The following is a 21,173-nucleotide window of genomic DNA, read 5'->3' as shown; positions in this document are numbered from 1 at the left end:
ATCACTTTTTTCCACATCTCTGCAGACCAGTGCCTGTGGTTTTTGCACCACTGAACTCTCAAATGTGCGTTCATCTTTGTAATGAGGGGTTTATGCACAGCAACCCTACTATAATATCCCTCTCTATGTAATTGTCGACAGACTGTTCTTGCTGACACAGTCTTATTACGTCCTGCGGTGACATAATCAGTCACCTGAGGAAGAGGTGCTCTTCTGTTTTTCCTTACCTACACACAGCATCACAGTCATCAAATGTGTGCTATCACACAATTTGTTGTGTTTCTCATTTATTCATCTTTTTTTTTTTATTATTATTATTATTTGTCGCCATGCCCTGTGGAAAAACAAGTCCAACTCTGGACCCTGTGACAGGATCCAATGTAATTTCATGGAGACACTGGAACACTTATGGTTTAAAAATGTCAGCATTTCTATCAAATAAAGTCAAAATAAGTTTAAAATCTTAAACAGACATCCTGTGAGTCCAGCTCTGGACAGAATCTCATTCTGACATCACAGTCTGGTTTTGCACATTAGACTTGGCAACATCTAAATGGCATCATTTCATCTGTACAAACACAACAACAACAATTCTGCTGATGAAAACCCCAACAGGAAATTGCCATTTACCTGATAATTTGGATGATGCAGGAAATAATCCGGACATCCGGCCACAGCCATGTTTTGTGTTTCTCAGCTCTTTCGTACAATTTGCCTGGTTGGATCAGTTTTAATGCAAGATGGACAGAGCAGAACCTGCAGAGGAAGAAGAGCAGACAAATGGAGGTTAGTGGAAAACTCCAAAGGAAGGAGGGGGAGGGTGAGAAGGTCCAGGAGAGGAAGGGTGAAGGAAGGAGAGGAGGATGACAGGAGGAAAGGAAGATGAAGCCTAGGTTCTGAGAAGTCAGATATAGCACAGAGTACTTCTTAACCCACATAGACCCACAGTAAACAACATCAACAAGCAACAAGGGAGCAACAGTCAATGGTTATAAATTGTTATAACTGCACCTTATTCAAAATGTATTGAAATGCTAATGTATCGAATGTACCAACTCCAACTCTGAAATAGCTGATTGGAGTCAGTATTTTGTAAAAGGGGCAAAGAGTTAAATTTTTTTTCTCACCAGATTTAAAACCAATCAAATTCAGCTTTCCCATGAGATGAAACGGATCACGTAACTGAAACATCTCAAACTGCAAGGTTTTCATAATTGATTTCCCCTATCAAGTAAAGCTAGTTCACTGGAGAACCAAGTCTTTGAACTACATTACAGATCTGAGTAAAAGCTTGCAGAGCTTTGTGGTGTTGTGTTTACTGGGGGGAAAAGTTCATTCACTGGAGCAAAGATAAAACATAATGGTTTTTATTTGTATGATAAAAGAGCTGATTGAACTTTGCACTGCTACCGTAAAGTACACAAAGGTTTTGCTATAGAGACGTGGCGCATCCTGTATTCGTCTCTATTGTGGAGCCTCAAGACTCCAAACATGAGGTGCTTCCCTTATCAAAGTCTTGTCATCTTGGGTTTACCATTCTGACTCCGAGCCAACTGACCATCTCACCATACTCCACCATACTTCAATTTCACATCAGTAAATTACTGAACAATCTACTGAGTTGTCTCTGTCATAGATGTAATAGAAGTTGGTCCTCAGGGGACTTTAAAGTTTTTCTTCTGCTCTGTGAAGCCTCCCTCCCAGCCATCCTTGGGTCAAAATAACCACAAATTCAACAACATGGACTTTAGTCTATTTGAACTTCTTAAAGTGGGTATCCTATTAACCTCTTGGCACTGCTGCCACTGAACAAACACCTGTAAACACTGACCCAAAAATACCCCGCAGGCACCTCTCCAGGTCTTAAGTTAGATCCCAGGGTATTTTTGGAGGCGAGCAGCTCGGGCTCACAACTATGATGGTCTTTTAAGCAGCAGTTCATGACCCCCTCTTGGAATTTTAAAAATATGACCTGCCATTTTATAGACAGCTAATATTATCTCATGTTTGCATTAGCGGTCGTGAGCGGGCCGCCCTTGCGGCCATACAGTGTGTATGTGTGTGTGCATTTCTGCCTGTAAATGTGCTCCTGCATGCGTATGTGTACTGTATGTGGGCATATGTGTGTGTATGTGGATGTTTACATATGCTGCGCATGTGTGGCCCGAGCGTGGGTGTGTAAAAGGCTCTATTTTTAGGAGTTTTCAGGGCCTTTGAGAAGCGCTAGTTGTGTATGTAGAGTTGTGTATTTTGCTGTACAATGGCAGCACCAGTCTGCCTCCAGTGGAGTCACCTACCGCACTGCAAACTGCAAATGCCTTTTAATTGCTAAACATTTTGACAAAGGCCATGCAAGAAAAATGAAAAGGAGGCAATAACATGAACACACTATCAAATGCAAAGGCAGATGTTTGACTGTATGACGTGTTGTCCGAGCGCATCTGAAGGGAAAAGTGTTCACAGCAGCTCTGAACGGCCACACTCAAAAGTGGAGTGAAAAGGCAGCCATCATAGTTAGGGGTGAGAAGCAATAATTGTTTTAATATAGGGCAGTTATTTTAGGGAGTCTCTCCTGGAAGACATTCATGCCGTGTTATTCGTTTGTTCACACAACAAGTGAATGAAAATGCGAGTTTACGAGAAAAAGTTCAAACTCTTACTTTCACGCCTCTTTGCGCCTGACCGTTCATGGCGCATTGTGGCTGTGAAGGACAGACTGATTGTTTTGGACAGTTACAGAAACTGTCCAATGCACCCCCCCCCCCCCCCCCCCCACCGACAACCCCATTTTAAACGCCAGGAAATTGTTCGGGGAGGTGGTTTCTGAAGCTGTTCAACCATCCAACAAGCACTTCTGATTGAGTACACACTGGCCCCTTCAGACTGTAACACACAGATCAAACACAAACATCTAGTGAAGCATGTGCTACAGTCAAAATAATAATCTAACTTGCTAAAGACACAAAAAACAATTCTATCAAAATTCAAAATCTTCCTCTTTGTCATGTTGTGGCTGTAAAAAATCAACTTTATGTTGGCAACAAATTCCACCGTTTTACACCTTTGTGGGATGTGTGAAGATGTGGGTTATCCTGAAAATCATGTCAGCCGCTGAGATAAAACGAAACCGTCACTCAGAGTGATCCCTTTCCAATTTTTTTTTTTTCTCTAAACTAAAAATTAAAGGAGTTTTTTCATACTTCCAAAATTGGGCTTGCAAATAATGACCAAGCTCTGAATGCATTCTAAACAAAGAGCTTGGCACCACGATCACTAGGACCGCTGAAAGGGCTCGCTCGTAATGAGTATGTGTGTGTGGGTGTTACTGTGTCAATCCATGTGTGTGGGCTGGCATGCGAGGACAGCTCGTCATTTACACATTATTTACAGACACACAATTTACAACAAAAACAAAACAAATTAACATCAGGCTAAACCCCTCCGAGCAGCCCCTCATTAGGCGCCACAGACTTGCTGACTGGCTGTGGCTGAACTGTATGTTTATTATATTTCAGGAGTCAGGAGGTTGTGCAACAGGGGCAGAAGCAGGCTTCAACTCACCATATTCTGCCTTTCAACATCACAGGTGTAAATACTGGATTCCTGCTTCAGCTGTGCGTGCTAACACATGGGAAAAGGCTCAGGCGTTCCACGTAGCATTGACTTTCAAAGTGCTCATACGCGTCACAGTGACTCTCAGTGACTGATATATTGACCAAACACACACGCACCTGTGTTAATTGCTCCCTGACACAATCAAAGCCATTCCAGTGCGGGGATTAGACCCTCTCAGAGCCCTTTGATTCATTCCTTCCACTTGAACAGTGTACTGAAACCTAAATCTCTGACCTTGACAGTGCAATTATCCAGACGCTGTCACCGCACTAGAAAGGGGGACTTTGGGGTGCTGCGGCTGTACCCAGCGGTGAGGTGACTGCATCTGGATTAATTAATGTGATTTTTGCTCAGACTTGCATGAGGGAAAATGTTAGCTGATGGACTTCAAACGCAGGGGCCTTCGTAATGCCTATCATGAATCGTAAATCCTTTCCAGCGCTAGCACCGTCCTGGGTGAGACTTCACAGCAAATACATGACACTCGGCTCAAAGGGTTTACATCACCTTCATCTGATGTTCTGGGAAATATTTAGTGTGTGTCTTGTGTTATTTTGAAATGGTCCATAGGGGTGTTTTTACCCCATTACTGACAAATCTGTTTATATATCCGTGTTAGGAAACTAGATCTGACAGAAAATCCATAAGCAAACATGGTGTTTGTGAAAATCACAGACAAACAAAGCACTTCAAATATTTCCTGGTTCCAACTGCTTTACCGCATGGTGATAAAGTACTTTTGACAAAACACGAAACAGGAGCATCGGGTTTACTGTGATGGGTTAGCCATTATTGTGCAAGTTTCCAGTTGGTTTAGGCTACATAGATCATAAATCTATCAAAACCATATTGTACTCTTCAGAAAACAGGCAGCATCGATGTTAGGTCTATGTGGTTCGTACTAAATGAGCTAGAACACGCAATGTTATACGACACTGCATCTGAGCCAATAAGCTATAAACACTAAGGCAATTATTCAGTTAGTGATTCTGTTTACTCCAAGGCGGTTTCATGTACCTGTAAAAGAGAAAATACATATGTGATAGATAATGTGAAATTAGAATATATAAAATTACTAAAAGACAAGTCACGTGGTTTAACTCTACTACTGCTGTTGGGAAATCAAGCAGTGTTACATGCTAAAGTGGATGCTACACATAGAAATGACACAGTAAAAAGTGAAATCTAACTTTTACTTCTGAGAAAGATAAATAAATCTGACCCCTCTGGAAATACAAGAAACAAATGCAGCACATAAGTGTGAAATGTAGCTGCTCTGGGGACAACATGCTTAGTCAGACCAGGGGTTAATGTGCTGATATGTGCTTACATCTCAAGGGTCCAGCTTTAACATCCCAGGGCGATAAGCCCTGCAGAGTAGCCAAAGGCGAGGCCCAGGATCACTAGAAACCTGGGCTATTTAAAGTAAAGCCTCATTGAAACAGTAGAAACATTTCCCTGAACAGTTCTCCTCTTTTACACGGTGCTGGAAGAGTGGCTGATGAGCTCACCACACCAAAGATGGATGCTAAGAAGACTTTACAGGCTGCAGGACTGTTTGAAACCAGCGCTGTGAGGGCAAACTACAACATACAATGAAAAGAATGAGGTCTTACAAAGCAAAAGACAAACTTTTCAAGGTTATGCCTCCTCTCGTTATGTTAAATATACATCTAGGATCACGTTTATTAACTCTCATTATGGTTTTAAATGGAGTCATTACTTTAGGCCACAACTTCCTCCCATATTAAATAACAGATTATTAAGTTTTTCCCTTCCTTAAGCCTTTCCAAGGAGTCCAATAAAAATACCTTGAGTGGGAAATGGAAATATTAAACTTTTAACCTCATATACTGTATGTAGGCCAAACCTGAAATAAATGAGAGTCTTGTGAGCTGCACTGCCAAACATGCCTTGTAAAGTAAGGAGTTGGTTTGATTTTTTTTTTTTTTTAAACCTGCCTGCCTGTTGGTCTGGTTTGTCTGTCTTAACTGTCAACTTGACTGTCTGTTCATTTTGTAATTCAGCCTTTCTATATGCCTCTCTCTCTCTATCTTTCTCTCGCTCTCTCTCTCTCTCTATAGACTTGTTTACTTGTCTCTATCTACCTGTCTAGTCATGGTCCACCTGTCTGCCAGCCTCCGTACATTTCTGTGAGGCATTCACTGCCCTATTTATATATATATATATTGCTGTCCCTTTTCTAATTGGGAAAACATTCAAAATAGTGGGCATTATTTATAGCGGGGCATCCAGAAACATACTGTAGCATAAACTTGTGCAGTGTACAAGTCAGGAAAGTCAGTCCAGCAAGATGCTGGAAGTGCTCCAGTTCACGGAAGCACAGCTATTTAAAGAGGGAAAGAAGTTCTTTGACTCTAAAACTTCATCCAACATTTTCAGCTTTAACTGAACAAAATCAAACACATGGCGTGTGGCTTAGGTATTGAGGGATTATGTGTGAGTTCATGATAGCCATTCTGCTGTTGCCAAATCTACCACTGAACCAACAGAGCATTTCTTTGGAGCAACAGATACAGCGTGGATTACAGTGTGTATTGTGTAACTTGCTGGAACATAAGTATTAGTAACTTCAAGTACTGTTCACAGTGTGCTACGTTACTTTTCCGATGCATGCAGGGTCAGATTGGCAGAAGCATAAAACTCCCACTAAAGTACAGTTACTGATATGGACACTGGTGTCACATGACTCCAGTCTGGCCCTTTTGACAAAAATAGCACAAGTCAGAGTGATGAGCCGTTCATTGTAAAAATACACAGTTCAGGACATAGTTTTATTCAAACATATCACATCTATAAGAAAATAACCCAGCAAAGAGCCTTTCTGTTCATATTTGGAATGAATCAAACCTCTTTCACACACAGAACCTGCATCGCTGGGTTCAGTGACCATAAACCAAAATCCCACAGTTCTTAACGGCAGCATCTGTACAGCTCAACTGCACAGCTGTGTCAACTACTTGCCCTGTGTATATAATTGTAAAATGTGTTCATCTCAGTCAGCTTGACTTCAGCTGATTGGACTGGACACAGCTTAACGTGGGGCTGTTCAGCTCTGCTCAGTCATCTTTGGAATGCAGAGAGCACATTCTTTCCATATAGGGTACTGGGTGAAAAAACATGTGCATTATAGCGAACCCCAACCTCGTGAAATGGCATGCGCTGATTTGTGGGCCAGCCAGAGATAGAGTGGTCTGTGATGAGAGAAAGGGAGGGACATACGGCAGAATGTGTGAGTATGTGTATGTGCACAACACACACACACGCACACACACACACAGATGGTAAGCTTACTACTTAGGTATCGAAAGGTCAAAAGGCCACTTTTTTATGCCTCCAAGGGTCAGGTGGGGTCAGGAACAAAGTGTTTTATTTGCGACACCCTGGGGTACAGGTCCGCACAGGACTGTTTGTTCTACCTCACACCCAACCGCTCCTGCAGGATTCACCGACCATTACCGCCAGCTACTGCAGATGCACCACCCCTCCAGCTCCTGTAGGGAATCTGATCGCTCCCTGATTAACCTTTGATCACTTGTGGTGTATCAAAAATCCGTCTGCCCCAATCCCACAGAGAAAATACATGTAGCGCTCATGGATTTTTATCATAATCAATACTATCACAGATATTCAACTCTATGATAATCCATGTTTATAAGTTGTGATCTAAAAAGGGCAAAGGAAAGGTGGAAAGAACATTACGGATCATGTCTGGCTTCTATAATATTGTAATTTCCCATAACGAGAGATATAAACAGGATGCTGTGAAAATCGCACTGAAGTACAGTGGTACGGTTACTGTGGGTGTCAGTTTCTAACGTTACTGATATTCAAACAAGATTCATGTCACTTCATTTTATGTCATGCCTTACCATATTTGATGCACAGGGTTTACTGACAGGTTGCATAAGGTTTACTGGGAGACAGTGCTTCCACATGAAAGGTTAAGCCCGATAATAAACAGCCTCTCATGTTTTCATATATGAAATTTTATCTCGTGATAACGATGCTGACTGCACCAGAATGAATACATCCCACGCTTGCAGCATTTGTGTTGGGTCCCGTGGGATCAGTGGATCCCACGGGATCCGCAGCCCAGGGCATCACTGAGACAGACAGTACAGCTGGAACAAGCTTCATATCACTTCTCTTCAAATGGCAGCGTCAAAGGCAGACTGCTGCACCCAGGGGGAGCAGTGAGTATATACAAGTGTGTAAGTACACACAGTATGTGTGTGCATGTCCTCAATATGATTTACAGCATATCTGAACATGCTATCTGGGCTCGTAATAATTCCTTTAAAAGTTCCCTTTTGCAGCGAAGCAACAAGAGTTTCACTACAACAACCTGAGTTGGCCCAAGGTCAGCCCGTCTACTGGCAAGTGTCCTACGGTCCAACTCCAGGGGGTCCCTCAGATTGTCACACAGATAGATGAGAGAAATAGCCGGTTAAGGAATGACTGAGGCGTTAAGAAGAACTGACCTGGAACAACAAGCATAAACAGCTTTATTCAAAGCTAATTTCAAACATAAGCGTAGCATTACTTGGGTTGAGGTAAATGTATCACAGTTAAGCAGCAGGTTGAGAGCAGCCTGTCCAATGATCTCAAAAGACCAAACTGGTGAAATGAGTTGTGAAGGATGATACAGGATGGAAGGTGACAGAGCAGAACATGTCATGGTCCCCCCTCTCCAACTAGTTACCTTGTTTATAAGAACACATGTTTAAAGCTGCTCTAATCAATGTTTTTACTCAGATGGCTATGTGCAATGTGAAAGGAGTGATTTATTGTGACAAACCCACAGAGAATTATGACAGACTGACTCTGTATTTCCCCGTAACTCAACAATGTTTTTTAGCATCTTTCAGCTGAGTGTTTTGGTTTTAAAGCTTAAGGCAACTTACTGTTTTGATTCTGTCTCACCACTCTCACTGGCATTGTTTCCCACCACAGCAGCCAGCAGACAGACAAAGTTAGTGACTAGCTGGAAACTATGGTGGAGCATTTAGAAGTTTTAGGAGTTGGTGGAGACCAAAGGAGAGCTACAAGAAGAGTGGAAATCTGACTTATATTCACCAGGTGGCCAGAAACATGACTCCAAATTAAGGCTAATGTTACTCAAAGTGTGCAGGATGAATAAATAAGCCACTGTTCAACCTTTCACCTTATGGGGTGATGATATATCAATGTTGTGTTCACAGTTCATTCCTGCTGCTGCCAAATGGCAAAAAAAATCTGTTAATGCAAGTTTAATGATTTTTATAATCCACACACAAAACATCCTTTAATAAACTGTTCTTGAATTAAATTCTGGGGGTTTTCCTCCTATCTTTCTTTCACCCTTGTGTCATGACATCCACCTCTCTAAACCTGAAGAGATCCGACACTGGTTACTCCGCTCTCTCAACTACCACACCCACAAAACCGATCCGAGCCCCACAACCCTTCCTTTCTCTCCTCCAAACCCTTGCCCAGCCCCAGCCCCACCTATCCAACCCCTCGCCTCACTCTGCAGTGCGCCAGTCCAGAACATAAACAGCATCTTAATTCAAGACATGGCATGGATCCAACTCAGTGTCTTGGGACTTGTGAAGAACCCACTGACGTGAATGTGCTAACCGTAACCCAACCCTACTCTACTGTATATGTTTACACTAGACAGACACCTTAAATGTGAATATTTAGCCTGAAGCTGCGAGTTATCAAAACTTCCTACAGCGAGGCGACCTATAGAAATGTGCTGTATGTGAGACAGGGAGTGGTACGGGTAGCTGGGAGAGATGAGTTGTCTGCTCTGCTGAATAGTGTCGCTCTGAGGTTGAGATTCCCACTAGCATTCTGATCTGTAGGTAACCTTTATAATGTGTGTATTTTTATACCTGCAACAAATCCAACATATCACCTTGAACTTCAACATGAAAATAGTCGAGTGGAGTCATTAGATCAAAGCTGACAGAATTAGGTTCTCATACGACTGTAGATCACCAAATAAAGACTTTGAAAATGGTAAAACCTTTTGACTTTACTGCATGATATTACACTAACAAACTAAATTGACTCCAAGAAAATGCAAATAATTCCAATTATCAACTTTCAATCTTCTCAATGAGGTTGTCAGAGAATGTGTGTGTGCGTGTGCGTGTGTGTGTGTGTGTGGGCTGGCTGTTGTTTCTGCAGCAATGCAACACTGAAAGACGGGAAGAGAGAGTTGAACAGAGCATCTCTGTCTTCTGTTTTAATCAGCAGATTAGATGGTAGTCACTCCTCACTGGATGTGCTTGTTGCACATGTTGATTAGTCATTAACTGGCAGCTTTCATTATCTGAGAGCAGCAGCATAAAGTGGGGCTATAAGAGAGGGCCTGATGTCATGCCGGGGGAGGCTGAATAGCACCAGTCTATGAGAGAAAGGCCTTTTGGAAACGTGGACAGTGCCTAATTGGATGAGGATTTCATTGGGCTGCTTGGGAGAACTGGTCTTATGCAATGGCAGAGATGAATGGACAGGGCTTGGGAGCAATGGTGCTTGTGCACAAGTTGGCTGTAATGGTGGCCCAAGAGGGCTACATTAGATGGCTTCGCCTTCTCTTGACACCATCTTCACTACACCTGTTGGTAGCACAGAACCTCTTTAAACAGTGACTGTGGCAAAATACACAGAACTGTCGTATTAGAGCTCCTTTTATTCAAAAACACAAACCTGCTAAAACCATAATCGAGTCTGGGTAAATGGAATCACAATCAGAAGCAAAAGGAAACATCAAACCAAAATAAAACTGACCTCGTAAGTAAAACACTTAACTTGTATCAGAAGAGGGATCGAGTTCTATGTGACCACTTGAAGGGAAAGGGGGGGCAGGATTTATTTTACTTACTTACTCTTAGGAATGCTAACAAACTTGGCTGAGTGAAAAAAAAAATCATATTAACAAAGACTTAGCATAAGTCCTATTCCTAAGTACCAAAGTAAAACACTCTGAGCCCTAGTTGCTTCTAAGTCTGGGAATAAAACTAAAAAAACCAGAGGGCAGAAAATGCAATTAAGTAGGATACATGTACATGCATTGCATACACAGTCAAAAGTGTTCCATTCAGAGCGCAAGAGGGATTCAGAGTGCGGTTTAGGACAGTGCTATAATTCAGCAACAGAAAAATGCTTGTATTGTTCTATGTTTTTGCACTGGGAAATATTTCAGCAAAAAGAAGCCCTTTTTGTTTTTAATCGTTCAGCACATCTACCAAAGCCAACTATCCATGGTTTGTTTTGATTTTGCATCGCAGATCTCAGCTGGTAGAGTGAGATACTGAGAAAATGGAGAGAGACAGACAGAGATAAAGACGGTGAGACTCAGAGAGGGAGGCTGGCTAAAGAAAGAGAGATGATGGGGGCAGACGGTGAGGTAGACAGATGGACAAAGAGACAAAGATAAACTGAGAGACGACAGGCATATAGAGATAAAAGCAAGGCGACGTGAGAGCAAGGGGAAACTGGTGTACCTATGCATTAGAGAAATCGTTTTGTGCGACACATCACCGTGCATCCACACCACGTTACCTGCGCAAACCTGAGTCCCGTGGTCCCTCAGGTGTTCAGTTACCTACAGAATAAAGGCTACATTCTTGCCTCTCACGCAGACTTGGATTTCAGCCACATTTGGACCAACACCAGTCAGTGAGAAACTCAATCCACCGTACACTGTGGTGGTTAGACAAGCAAGCGTTGCATCGTCTTAGGTCACAAGTGGAAAGCGGTGAGAATCGGGTTTGTACAGGTCCATATTTACAGTATGGAGCAGGAGGGGAAAGAATAATACCACAAAGTTTTTCCTCTGGCAACGATCTACGTTCTTAGAAATGAATTCTCACCAAGCAAGACATGATTACTCAGCAGTTTATCACTGACATACCAAGTACATAAAACATTAATGGAGCTGTGATGTCAACAACAAGAGCTCAAATTAGTCTCAAGAAATGTTAACTTGTGGTTAAGTACCAGTCCAAATAACCCAAACGCAAAAGTTTGTAGAATGCTTTAAGGCCAAGCCAACGTAGAACATTTTAATAGAAGGGTGACTAAGTATGTAGAAATGATGCCTGATTATGCAACCGAGTCCAAACTTTATCTTTAGCCAGAAAACAAATAAAGACAATCACTGGATTATTTTTCGACCACTGACAGCCCAGCTGAGCATTTTGTGAAGTTCCTCTGCTTTTAGGTCCAGGCAGAGTCAGTCATCTGACATGAACTGTGCAGTGGTCCCCCAGCAGGCTTGGGTTAATGGTGTCATGACATCAGGGAGGGGGTATTAACAGTGTATAAGCCTAGACTAACCAGTGCTGAATGACTGCTGGCTGACGCAAGACCCAATGGAATGCTGCCTAGAGCACGACCACAAGCTCTTATACCACCAATACCAGCTAATAGGATATCTCTGCCACTTTTGCCCTGGGATGGCAGCTGAAACTACATGCATACACGCAAGGGCTGGGGGAATACACAACTTTATATTCATTTGTACATCAAGAAAAATGCTCAAGTTGAAATTGAGGCTTAAGTTCTACTTATGCAATAAATCTCTGGGGTGATCGCTGCCAAGCATACAGTATTTCAATCAAAGCAGAAGCAACTGCATTTTCAGTTTTTTGGAGTCTCTCAAAAGACAAAACACACAAGTCTGAATCCTAGAGCAAGCTGAGTATAGCTTATTGTAAGTATAATTATGTGCAATATGTGCAGTCAGCAGACTTTTGGCAGCCCGTACTCTTGCAGAGTTCATGCCCCGTCATGCCTGTGCTTACTGAGCATGGACTTGAAATAGCAGGACTGGTGCTGGGGGGGGTGGGGAGGCGGAGGTGGGGTGGGGGAGAGAGAAACCACAGCTCGAGCGGTTGCCATGTACACAGAGACGTGACCACAACATAATTAAATGAAAGAAAGCAGGAAATAATGGGCAAGGGCAAGGAAAAGAGAAATCCTCTTTGGTTATGAGTGGGAGGGTGTAAAAAAAACAAAAACAAAAAAAAGATGCTTGAAAAGAGACGACTATAACATGTTTCAGACCGCATGTAGCAGCGGCAGTGATCAAAATACTTCACATTCAACCACACTTTGAGGTTAAAATGCAGAGAACCATGCATGTGCGGATTATTTAAGTGCTCTCCTGTAGGTTGCCAAGCTGAGTGATATATCAGTGGTGAATTTCACTTCAGTGATTCCAGAAGAGCTGCTGCTGACTGTGCCTTGCTTGCCTTAATTCAGAAAAGTACACTGAGGTTAAATTTAAGGCATACTAATAAATTTAAACATACAGGATCTTAGTTAATCCAATGAGGGATGAATGACAAAGTCAAAATGCTACATGTACTCAAAACCACTAGACACAATATTAATTCATGCCAACAGCTTGGTTTTATCCAGTATTTCCCTAACCACAGATGTCCCACCTATGGAACTGAAGCTCAATAGCTCTGCCTGTGCAGCTGACAAATTTAGGTCTGTGCCAAAGTTTTCAACACACAGGACAGACTGTTATCTCAGGATTTCTACAAGTTTTCCCCTTGAAAATGTGCACCGGCACAATATATTTTGGACACATTACCTAGGAAATTTGTGTATCAGTCTCTAAGTGCCTCCTTCCAGTCTAACCCCACATTCCCAGTGAGAGCCCTGATCTACATTCAAAACACACAGGCCAACGCCGATAGTTCCCAGAATCATAAATTTGGGTGGTTATGCAACTTTCTGCAGAGACCACATGCAGCCAATAAAGAAATTGATTTGGACGAGTGCCCAAATGACAGCGTGGATTAAACTATCTATGAAGAGTTGCTTTGTCAAGACATTTGCACATAATGTTAAATTAGATAATGATCAATGTCTCACTCTCACTCACTTGCCCCTTTCTCAGTCTGTTAATGTTACCGTTGTTAAACAGAGTTTCTCAAAGTACTGCATAACTAAGACAAAATATTGTATTATTATAATAAATGTCACAATGAAACAATAGGAGGAGTATAAAATGAAGAATGGTGAAGTGGTGCATCTGCAGTTAGTGTGCATTTACAGTGCAGGGCAGTAGCTGGGTTTAGGGAAAGCTTGAAGATAAATGAGTAAGCCATGGGTTTCTGAAAGATTTTCACATCAAGACGCCCCAACACAAGCCCTCTGGGAGTGTTTTTGCTGTTATAGCCTATTGACTCAGTACTACAGACCTGCCTAACAAGTGCACTGATAACATTTTTTTTTTTTTTTTTACTGCTTGTTGATTAAAGGGACTTCTTCCTCTTGTTGTGGTAAGTTGTGGTGGATCCGTTCAATTCAACAAAGGGACCCCCTGGAACCCACCCAAGGACTCCATGGGGGTCCCTCCAGACCACTTGGGGAACCACTGCAGTAGGGCTTCATGAACATCCCTGGGAAAACGCCCCCCCCTCCCTCACCCCCTCCCTCCATCCCCACCCCCAAAGCAAACGCTGCCAAAAGGATAAGGCGATAAGGCGAGACTGGCGAAACTCTCACAGAATTGAGTAGGGGGTGGGGGGTGGGGGGGTTGAAAGTAGCCTATGGTCCACTGTAGACCGCTGTTACGCAACTGTACACAGGGCAGGTTATTCGAGGGACTCGAATCACAGTAAATGTTGGGAAAGGTGCAGGAAAGCGCACGAGATTGAGACGGTGTATCGGCACGCGTACTAACCCCGGAACAGGCTGGGGTGTCTCCGGCGGAAGCTCCCCACTAGTATGAATACAGTGAAGTCAGTTTAGTTTAATGCAACAGCTCGATCCGCTGAATAAACTTGTTTTCAAAGTTCAATGACTGGCCGCTACGTTGTCAGAAAGGCAGGCATGGACCCAGGTCCCGCTAGGCGGTTACGCGCAACGTTCACGTGTGTTCCGACCCGCAAAACAGTGCTTGTCATCACAACAGCACATTAAAACTTTTATTTCAGGCGCTCATTTCACGCGCTCACTGACCACTCTCAGTGGTCCCCCGCCTCCCCCACACCCCCCAAAGAAGGAGCATGGGAACTGCTTCTCCATCCAGCAACATGCACTCACCTTACAGCCAGATCAGTTGAGGCAGGCTACGACCCTCAGAGACAAAAACGGAGAGCGGCAGTCTGGAGATGAAGGGACACTCGGCAGCGCTGGATCAGGCCACGGTGGTCAACATTCCCGGACTGGACAGCGAGACAGAAGCAATAGAGGAGGAGGCGAAAACAGTGGCTGCAAAGACTGCGGGCAGCTCATCTCATGCGGCCAGGGATACACACACACTCACACACACATACACACACACACAGACAGATACACACGCACATACATACGTACACGCACACAAACACACACACGCACGCATACAACTCCTCCCCTTTCGATTAGACCACGCCCACGTGCGAGGGGTGATTAATGCGGCGTTCAAGTCTTATGGGAACAAGGGCGTGTTCAGAGGATTCCGCTTTTATTTTTTGAAGAGCTGCCTTTCAGTGGCATTTCGAGTTGCGTGTGTGTGTGTGTGTGTGTGTGTGTGTGTGTGTGTATGCTGTTAAAAACAACACACACACACACACAGAATCTGGGGCTCACAGAGTGTATAAATATACAAGATTTTTAACAGGTTGCATGTTCAAGTTTTTGCTCATTTCACACCATCTACAATAAAGACAGAAGCAGTTGCTCAATTGTGAATTATTTCTCCCTGACTAAGTTGTTTAATCACCTCATGTTTATGGAAGACAAAACTTTTAAGTTTTACCACCCTCCACCAATCTTAAGGACCTGAAATAATTACATTTATTAATTTGATGTGACTGATGATACTAGCCTACCTTCCCAATCTTCCGTCTTTGCACAAACAGAAGAGGATGAACACAATCTAATAAGTGTTTAAAATACCTCAATCAGCTCTTCATACAATCAATATAAACATATAAACTGCTTCATGCCCCAGTTCCCCTTTTTAAAGTGGGCAATTTTAAGTACACTTTATTTCAATTTTATTGAAGCTGGGGGTTGTAAGGTGCACCTTTAGGAGATTATTGTCTGCCTTGTTTCCTTCACTTGCTTGTTGTGAAATATTATGTGTATTGTCCCTTAAAATGAAAGTGTTTGATGTTCAATATAGATCTGCACACAGAGCCTACTGCTGTTTACTGAGGATCATGTGACGAAAAACCCTTAATGAACTTGTGTGAACTCTCAGTTGTTTATAATGCATTCAACAACACCAGATATTCATTAGCTTAATTCAGTTTCAAGGACATTGTCTCTATATGGATCTATATTATCATGAATTATATTGAGTTATTTAGCAACCATTAAAAATATTCCAAAAATGGTTTCCTTTCTGTTCCTTCCTTTCTTATCAAAGGATTGCATGTCCTGTGCTGGATGTGGCAAGGGGTCAAAGTTCATTACGTCAACCAAGGAGTTTATGTTTTCGCCACCTGTTTATTTGTCAGCAGGATCACGCAAAAAGTACTGAAACCATTTTCACCAAAGTTGATGGAGGGATGGGGGATGGGCCAGGGAACAACCTGTTAAATTCATTTACAATGATGTTAAATGTTTTTTTTTTTTCCTTCTCAGTCTGGTGTATGTTGTTTGACATTTGCCTTGGCAGAGTTTATTTATATGTCCATGTTACAAGTTATTCCTTTAAAAAATAAATTTTTTCTGACCAAAATGTTCATAGGGGAAGGATATCTACACCATGAACCTAAAATTAAGGACAGCACTCCTCTTTTAATTAAAAGCCCTGCTCTGACAAGCACAATCAGGAGTTAAAACAGTAGTAGCTGTGAGGTATGTATATTGCACAACTGGGGGTCAAGTCTCATTGCACCAGTGTTGCCTTCCTGCCAAGGTTGTGTTTTTATCCCCCTGAGCCTTGTAAGTGTATTGCATAAGACCTACTGATGTTTATATGGCTGAGGGCAACATCAGGAGGTATACATTCAGCTCATGTGTTATTGCAGTTTAGACCGCTAACTAGTGTAAAATATTTTACAGTAGGAAGAGTGAGTGAAAGGTAATGACTCGAAGTGAACCCCACAGCACTGTCAGATGAAGCTCTGCCTCCAGGCTGCAGTGTCACCAGGGATAACCCAGCGCTCAGTTCATTTTTCATAGTGCCTGGGATAGTTCAGACTTTGATTAGTTCAAGTGATGGGAACACACCGTGGGAGTCTGAAGTGGAAAAGGTCATCAGTCCTAAGCTGTGCGTGTGTGTGTGTGTGTGCCTATGTGTCTGGATCAGGACCACAGGAGGCTCACACTGTGTCCCCTCAGTGTGTGTAAACACACACTCAATGTGCCATTGCAACCATTTCATCACACACATACTTACAAACAAACACACATCATGTCACTCATATTCAGGGTGCCACCATGCAACAAAGCATTCTTCCTATGAGACACATTATGTTGATTTCACCTCATCAGACATTCAGCATCAAACAGATCTTTTGTTCAAATTGATTGATCAGATACATAGTAGACTGCCCGACATCAGAAAACAAAGTCAACATAAACCCCTGCTGATAGTCTGTGTCACTGTGTCCATCACTCATAAGTCGGGACGTCAGGGCTAACAAAGCTATGTAATACAAGTCGAGGCAGTTGGTGAATGGCTTTCATTAAAGTCTATCACAGGACTATGGATGAATATGCTTTTATTGCTGCCACAGAGGGAAGTCAACACTTTATACTATTTACTGCTCATAATTTATCGAGTTAAAAAAAGAAACATATTCTGCAAGACGTGACTATTGGCATATTCCTTCTCACACCTGAATCTAAACAAGCTATTGAAAGTGGCTGAAGTGATCTGAAATATATGATTACATAATCTCAATTTTATTAGTCAACATGGTGATTGACATAGCGACATGGAGCATTCCCTGCCTCCGGCCTTCATTTGAAACTGTTATGGCAACAAACACAAACAAACCAATAAGGTCGGTGAATGCATAACCACAGCCAAACCTAACTGAATTTATTTCTGTTGTATTATGTGGCGTGATCTTCTGGTAACTCTTGATTCAGGGGTTGTTTACTTTGGCAGGATGGTTAAAATGGTTTGGAACTGTAACACAGGCACAAGCTCAAACACACGTACACAACAAAAATATCATTCACACCCACCCACACACACACAGAGACATCCACCCACCCGTACACATCCTTCAGAGATTTGTAAAGCAGATTAGAATGGCTGTAGAATGAGCATGAATTTTGACCCGCAAGAGAGCCTGTGGTCCCTGCAGGAATTTACAGCTCTCTCTGGCCAACACAGACAAGATTACCCTTCTGCACTATTTGACTTACAGAGCGTTCAGAAAGTATTCAGACCCCTTCACTTTTTTTTTCATATCTTGTTTGGTTGCAGACTTATGCTAAAATTGAAAACATTGATTCTTTCCCTAAATCTATACTCAATATCCCATAATGACGAGGCGAAAACAGAATTTTAAAATCTTTTGCAAATGTATTAAAGAGGAAAAACTGAGCTAACACACTGACATAAGTATTCAGACGGTTTACTCTTAGGTGAAAGTAATTAAAGCCTCGAGTCTTCTTGGGTCTGACGCAACAAGCTTTGAACACCTGGATTTGGGGATTTTCTGCCATTCTTCTCTGCAGATCCTCTCAAGCTCCGTCAGGTTGTAGGGGGACTGTCGGAGGACAGCCATTTTCAGGTCTCTCCAGAGATTTTCGATTGGGTTTAAGTCAGGGCTCTTGCTGGGCCACTCAAGGACATTCATAGAGTTGTTCCTAAGCCACTCCTGCGTTGTCTTGGCTGTGTGTTTGATTTATTTGCCAATATGTGCATCTGTATTGTGTATTTCCATGTGATTTTGCAACTAATTTGCATCATTCAGTTGCATTGGGGAGGAGGGCAGGGGGGCCCAGTGACTAGTGTTTCAGGAATCAGGAATGCAGGTTAGGTTCAAGTTCTGAGAGTCATTTTGTGTGACCACATAGTGATGAGTCAGGGCGATGAACTGCTGCCCGGAATAGTAGCTCATCTGTGGTGTGGCAGAGAGAGGGAGGTTACAATATATTTCATAAGGACAGCAGGATGACCACAGTCTATAGGCAACCACAGTGCTGGGAATGGCACAGGCACATTAGAGTGATGCTTTCCAGGGCAAGGTTCATACTTTGCTATTTGAGGGGGAAAATGACACTTTATGATCTGTATCATTTCAACAGAGAAAGCAGCAAGTCATTTTCCTCTTGATTACAAAATTATTTATTGAATCAAAAATTAGGTAGACAAAAATAACTGTGCAACCTTCTGAAAAAACAATGTGCAATTACAACTTAAAAAGCAATAGCTTAAAAAATGTTGATGCTACCGGTGGAATAGCTTTCTATCAAAGTTTTAAATCAAATCTATCACAGCGATGATCTTTCTTCAGTTTACAAAATATACAGTGCTACAATGTGCTGTAGGCTATAGTGTGTAGATGAAACCATCTACTAGCAGAAATGAAATAACTCTTTCTAGTTAGAGAAAGAAAAAATAGAAAAGCTCTTAAGGTTTTCACTCTCAAGATAAAACATACAACAGTAAATTTTTTTTTTTGAGTGTTGAAAGTGAGCATAAATTAAAATAAATCTCTATAAAACTAAATGCAACTCCCTTTAGTCACAATACACAGCAGCAAGCATTTACACCTGAATATGGATGCTATAGGTTTGTATCATTCTAGCGTGAACATCCTACTTTATCCATAACTATAACATTTAATACAGGGGTCCTCTCTCCACAGAATGAAGACCTAAACCTAAACCTCTGCTTCCCTACAACTGCTTTTTTGTGTTACATAACCATTAATAAACTAATCTCTTTGCTCATTGTGGCATCCACCATTGATATACTTAAATAATAATGCTTCTAAAGTGTTGAGATGTCAATGAAAGGAAAGGTTCATCTTAATATGTAATATATGTCAAACATAAAAAAGCATGGTCAATCATATTGCACCTGTACAAATATGCATTTCTACAGGGTGCTGACCAGATTTGACAATGTCTTTAGATTATAAAGAACAGCACAATTGAAGGCTAGACGCCAAAACAGGAGCATAGTGATGATCTAACAGGCACTAGTCAGTCTTCACCATCTTACTCCTCAGAGCCAGGAACTGTAGCAGTTGGCATCATGGACCAGATCTACATACTTAAAACATTTCCAATGGATCTAATCATTGTTTTCTTAAGGGTATTTAAGATTTCAATAATCTTCATTGGTTAAACAAATATTAAATTGACTGAATCTGGAAACATTGTCAGATCCAACTTATTGCACCCCTCATAGAATTTATACAGCAAACATCATATACGTAACACTGAGCAACAGTATAAGGCATCGACTAAGGCCATGACTTTCTGTGGTAAAAGCAAATAAAAAAAGATCAGAACAAAAAAAAAAAAAATGAAAGTAGCATAAACTACTTAAATTTTCTTTCATTGGCACACATTTTTACAACATTCCAGTTAAAACTACTAAATTCAAGTACAGGTGGCAAGATATGTTTAGGAGCAACACTATGTTATAAAGATGAACACAAACATGTTCCAGCAAGCTATTGTTATGTTAGGAGGTGAAACATCTGATATCATGGATGGAATTAACTGCAAACCTTTCACCTGTCACACCTTTATCAGACAGATGTTGCAGGTGTTTGGCTAATAAAGTAACATTCCTTTTGCAAGAGGAAATGTTTAAATCATTCCGCTTTTATATAAAAAACATATAAGTAGATAATATAAGTGAAAATAACAGTCTCCCTGCATTACTGTTCCTTTAAAAACTGCAATAGTTTAAGCCTAAGGCTCCCGGACTGATAGTGAGAGATGTGAAGTTCAAATAACATTCACTCAGCGTCTGCTGCAAAAGCACAATGGCAAAAAGCGGAAAACCAAAATGGAATTTGATCAATTATTCCTGGTTGCGGTGATGTGGGCTTCCCTCTTATTGCTGGGTGAGGGCTGAGGAGGTTGCTTGGATTGTTCCCAGTCTCCCATTCACTTGAACTGTCTTTGTGGGCACAGCAACCTGGTTAAAATAAACACAAGATGTTATGTTTGTATTTCTCCACTTTGGTGTTAGTATAGAATAGTTCATTGCTTTCAGACAGAAAAAAAAACAAGTTCTGTGGTTGTGTGGAGTCTACAAACAGACAAAAAGACAAAAATGCCTAAACTTAGGTTTAGCTTAACTTAAGTTAATTTTGTACCTGAGAAGATCTGAAAGAGATGTGCTCAACAATTTTCTGATTATTGTCCTCATCCTAACACTAGGATGAGTCTAAGATATGGGAAGAAAGAGGAAACTGGTTCAAATCATATATTTTTCTGTTGCTCCCTTTAGCTTCATTGCCTCTATCTGTTCCGTCTCTGCCTATTTTCGTGTCTGTGTCCTTTTGTTCCCTTCCTCTCCTCTTTTATGACAGTCTCTCTGGGTGAAATGATGCTGTTTTATGCCCCAACACTCAATAAAAAAACAAAAAAGATATTCAATA

General features: G+C 41.7%; 2 protein-coding genes across 11 annotated transcripts in view; both read right to left on the bottom strand.

Moving 5' to 3' along the window:
- Positions 1 to 15,218, bottom strand: part of grb10b (growth factor receptor-bound protein 10b) — a 66,630-nt gene extending 51,412 nt beyond the window's left edge. For 2 of the 3 annotated variants that reach the window (XM_056380877.1, XM_056380878.1), the window contains exons 1-2: positions 14,698 to 15,217; positions 631 to 756 (exon numbers count right to left, since the gene is read on the bottom strand). In XM_056380877.1, the coding sequence (XP_056236852.1) occupies positions 631 to 681 (51 nt within the window). In that variant the 5' untranslated portion in view covers positions 682 to 756; positions 14,698 to 15,217. Of the gene's footprint in view, positions 1 to 630; positions 757 to 14,697 lie in introns of all 3 variants that reach the window. The other variant, XM_056380880.1, reaches the window with a different exon arrangement.
- A 3,653-nt stretch (positions 15,219 to 18,871) lies between these two features.
- Positions 18,872 to 21,173, bottom strand: part of cobl (cordon-bleu WH2 repeat protein) — a 57,944-nt gene continuing 55,642 nt past the window's right edge. For all 8 annotated transcript variants that reach the window (XM_056380709.1, XM_056380717.1, XM_056380715.1 and 5 more), the window contains one exon: positions 18,872 to 20,707. In XM_056380709.1, coding sequence (XP_056236684.1) covers positions 20,624 to 20,707 — 84 coding nt within the window. In that variant the 3' untranslated portion in view covers positions 18,872 to 20,623. The remainder of the gene's footprint in view (positions 20,708 to 21,173) is intronic.

Source organism: Seriola aureovittata, chromosome 7 (genome assembly GCF_021018895.1).
Source record: "Seriola aureovittata isolate HTS-2021-v1 ecotype China chromosome 7, ASM2101889v1, whole genome shotgun sequence".
NCBI lineage: Eukaryota > Metazoa > Chordata > Actinopteri > Carangiformes > Carangidae > Seriola > Seriola aureovittata.
The sequence above is the reverse complement of the archived record's forward strand: the minus strand, read 5'-3'. Positions and strand labels throughout refer to the sequence as shown.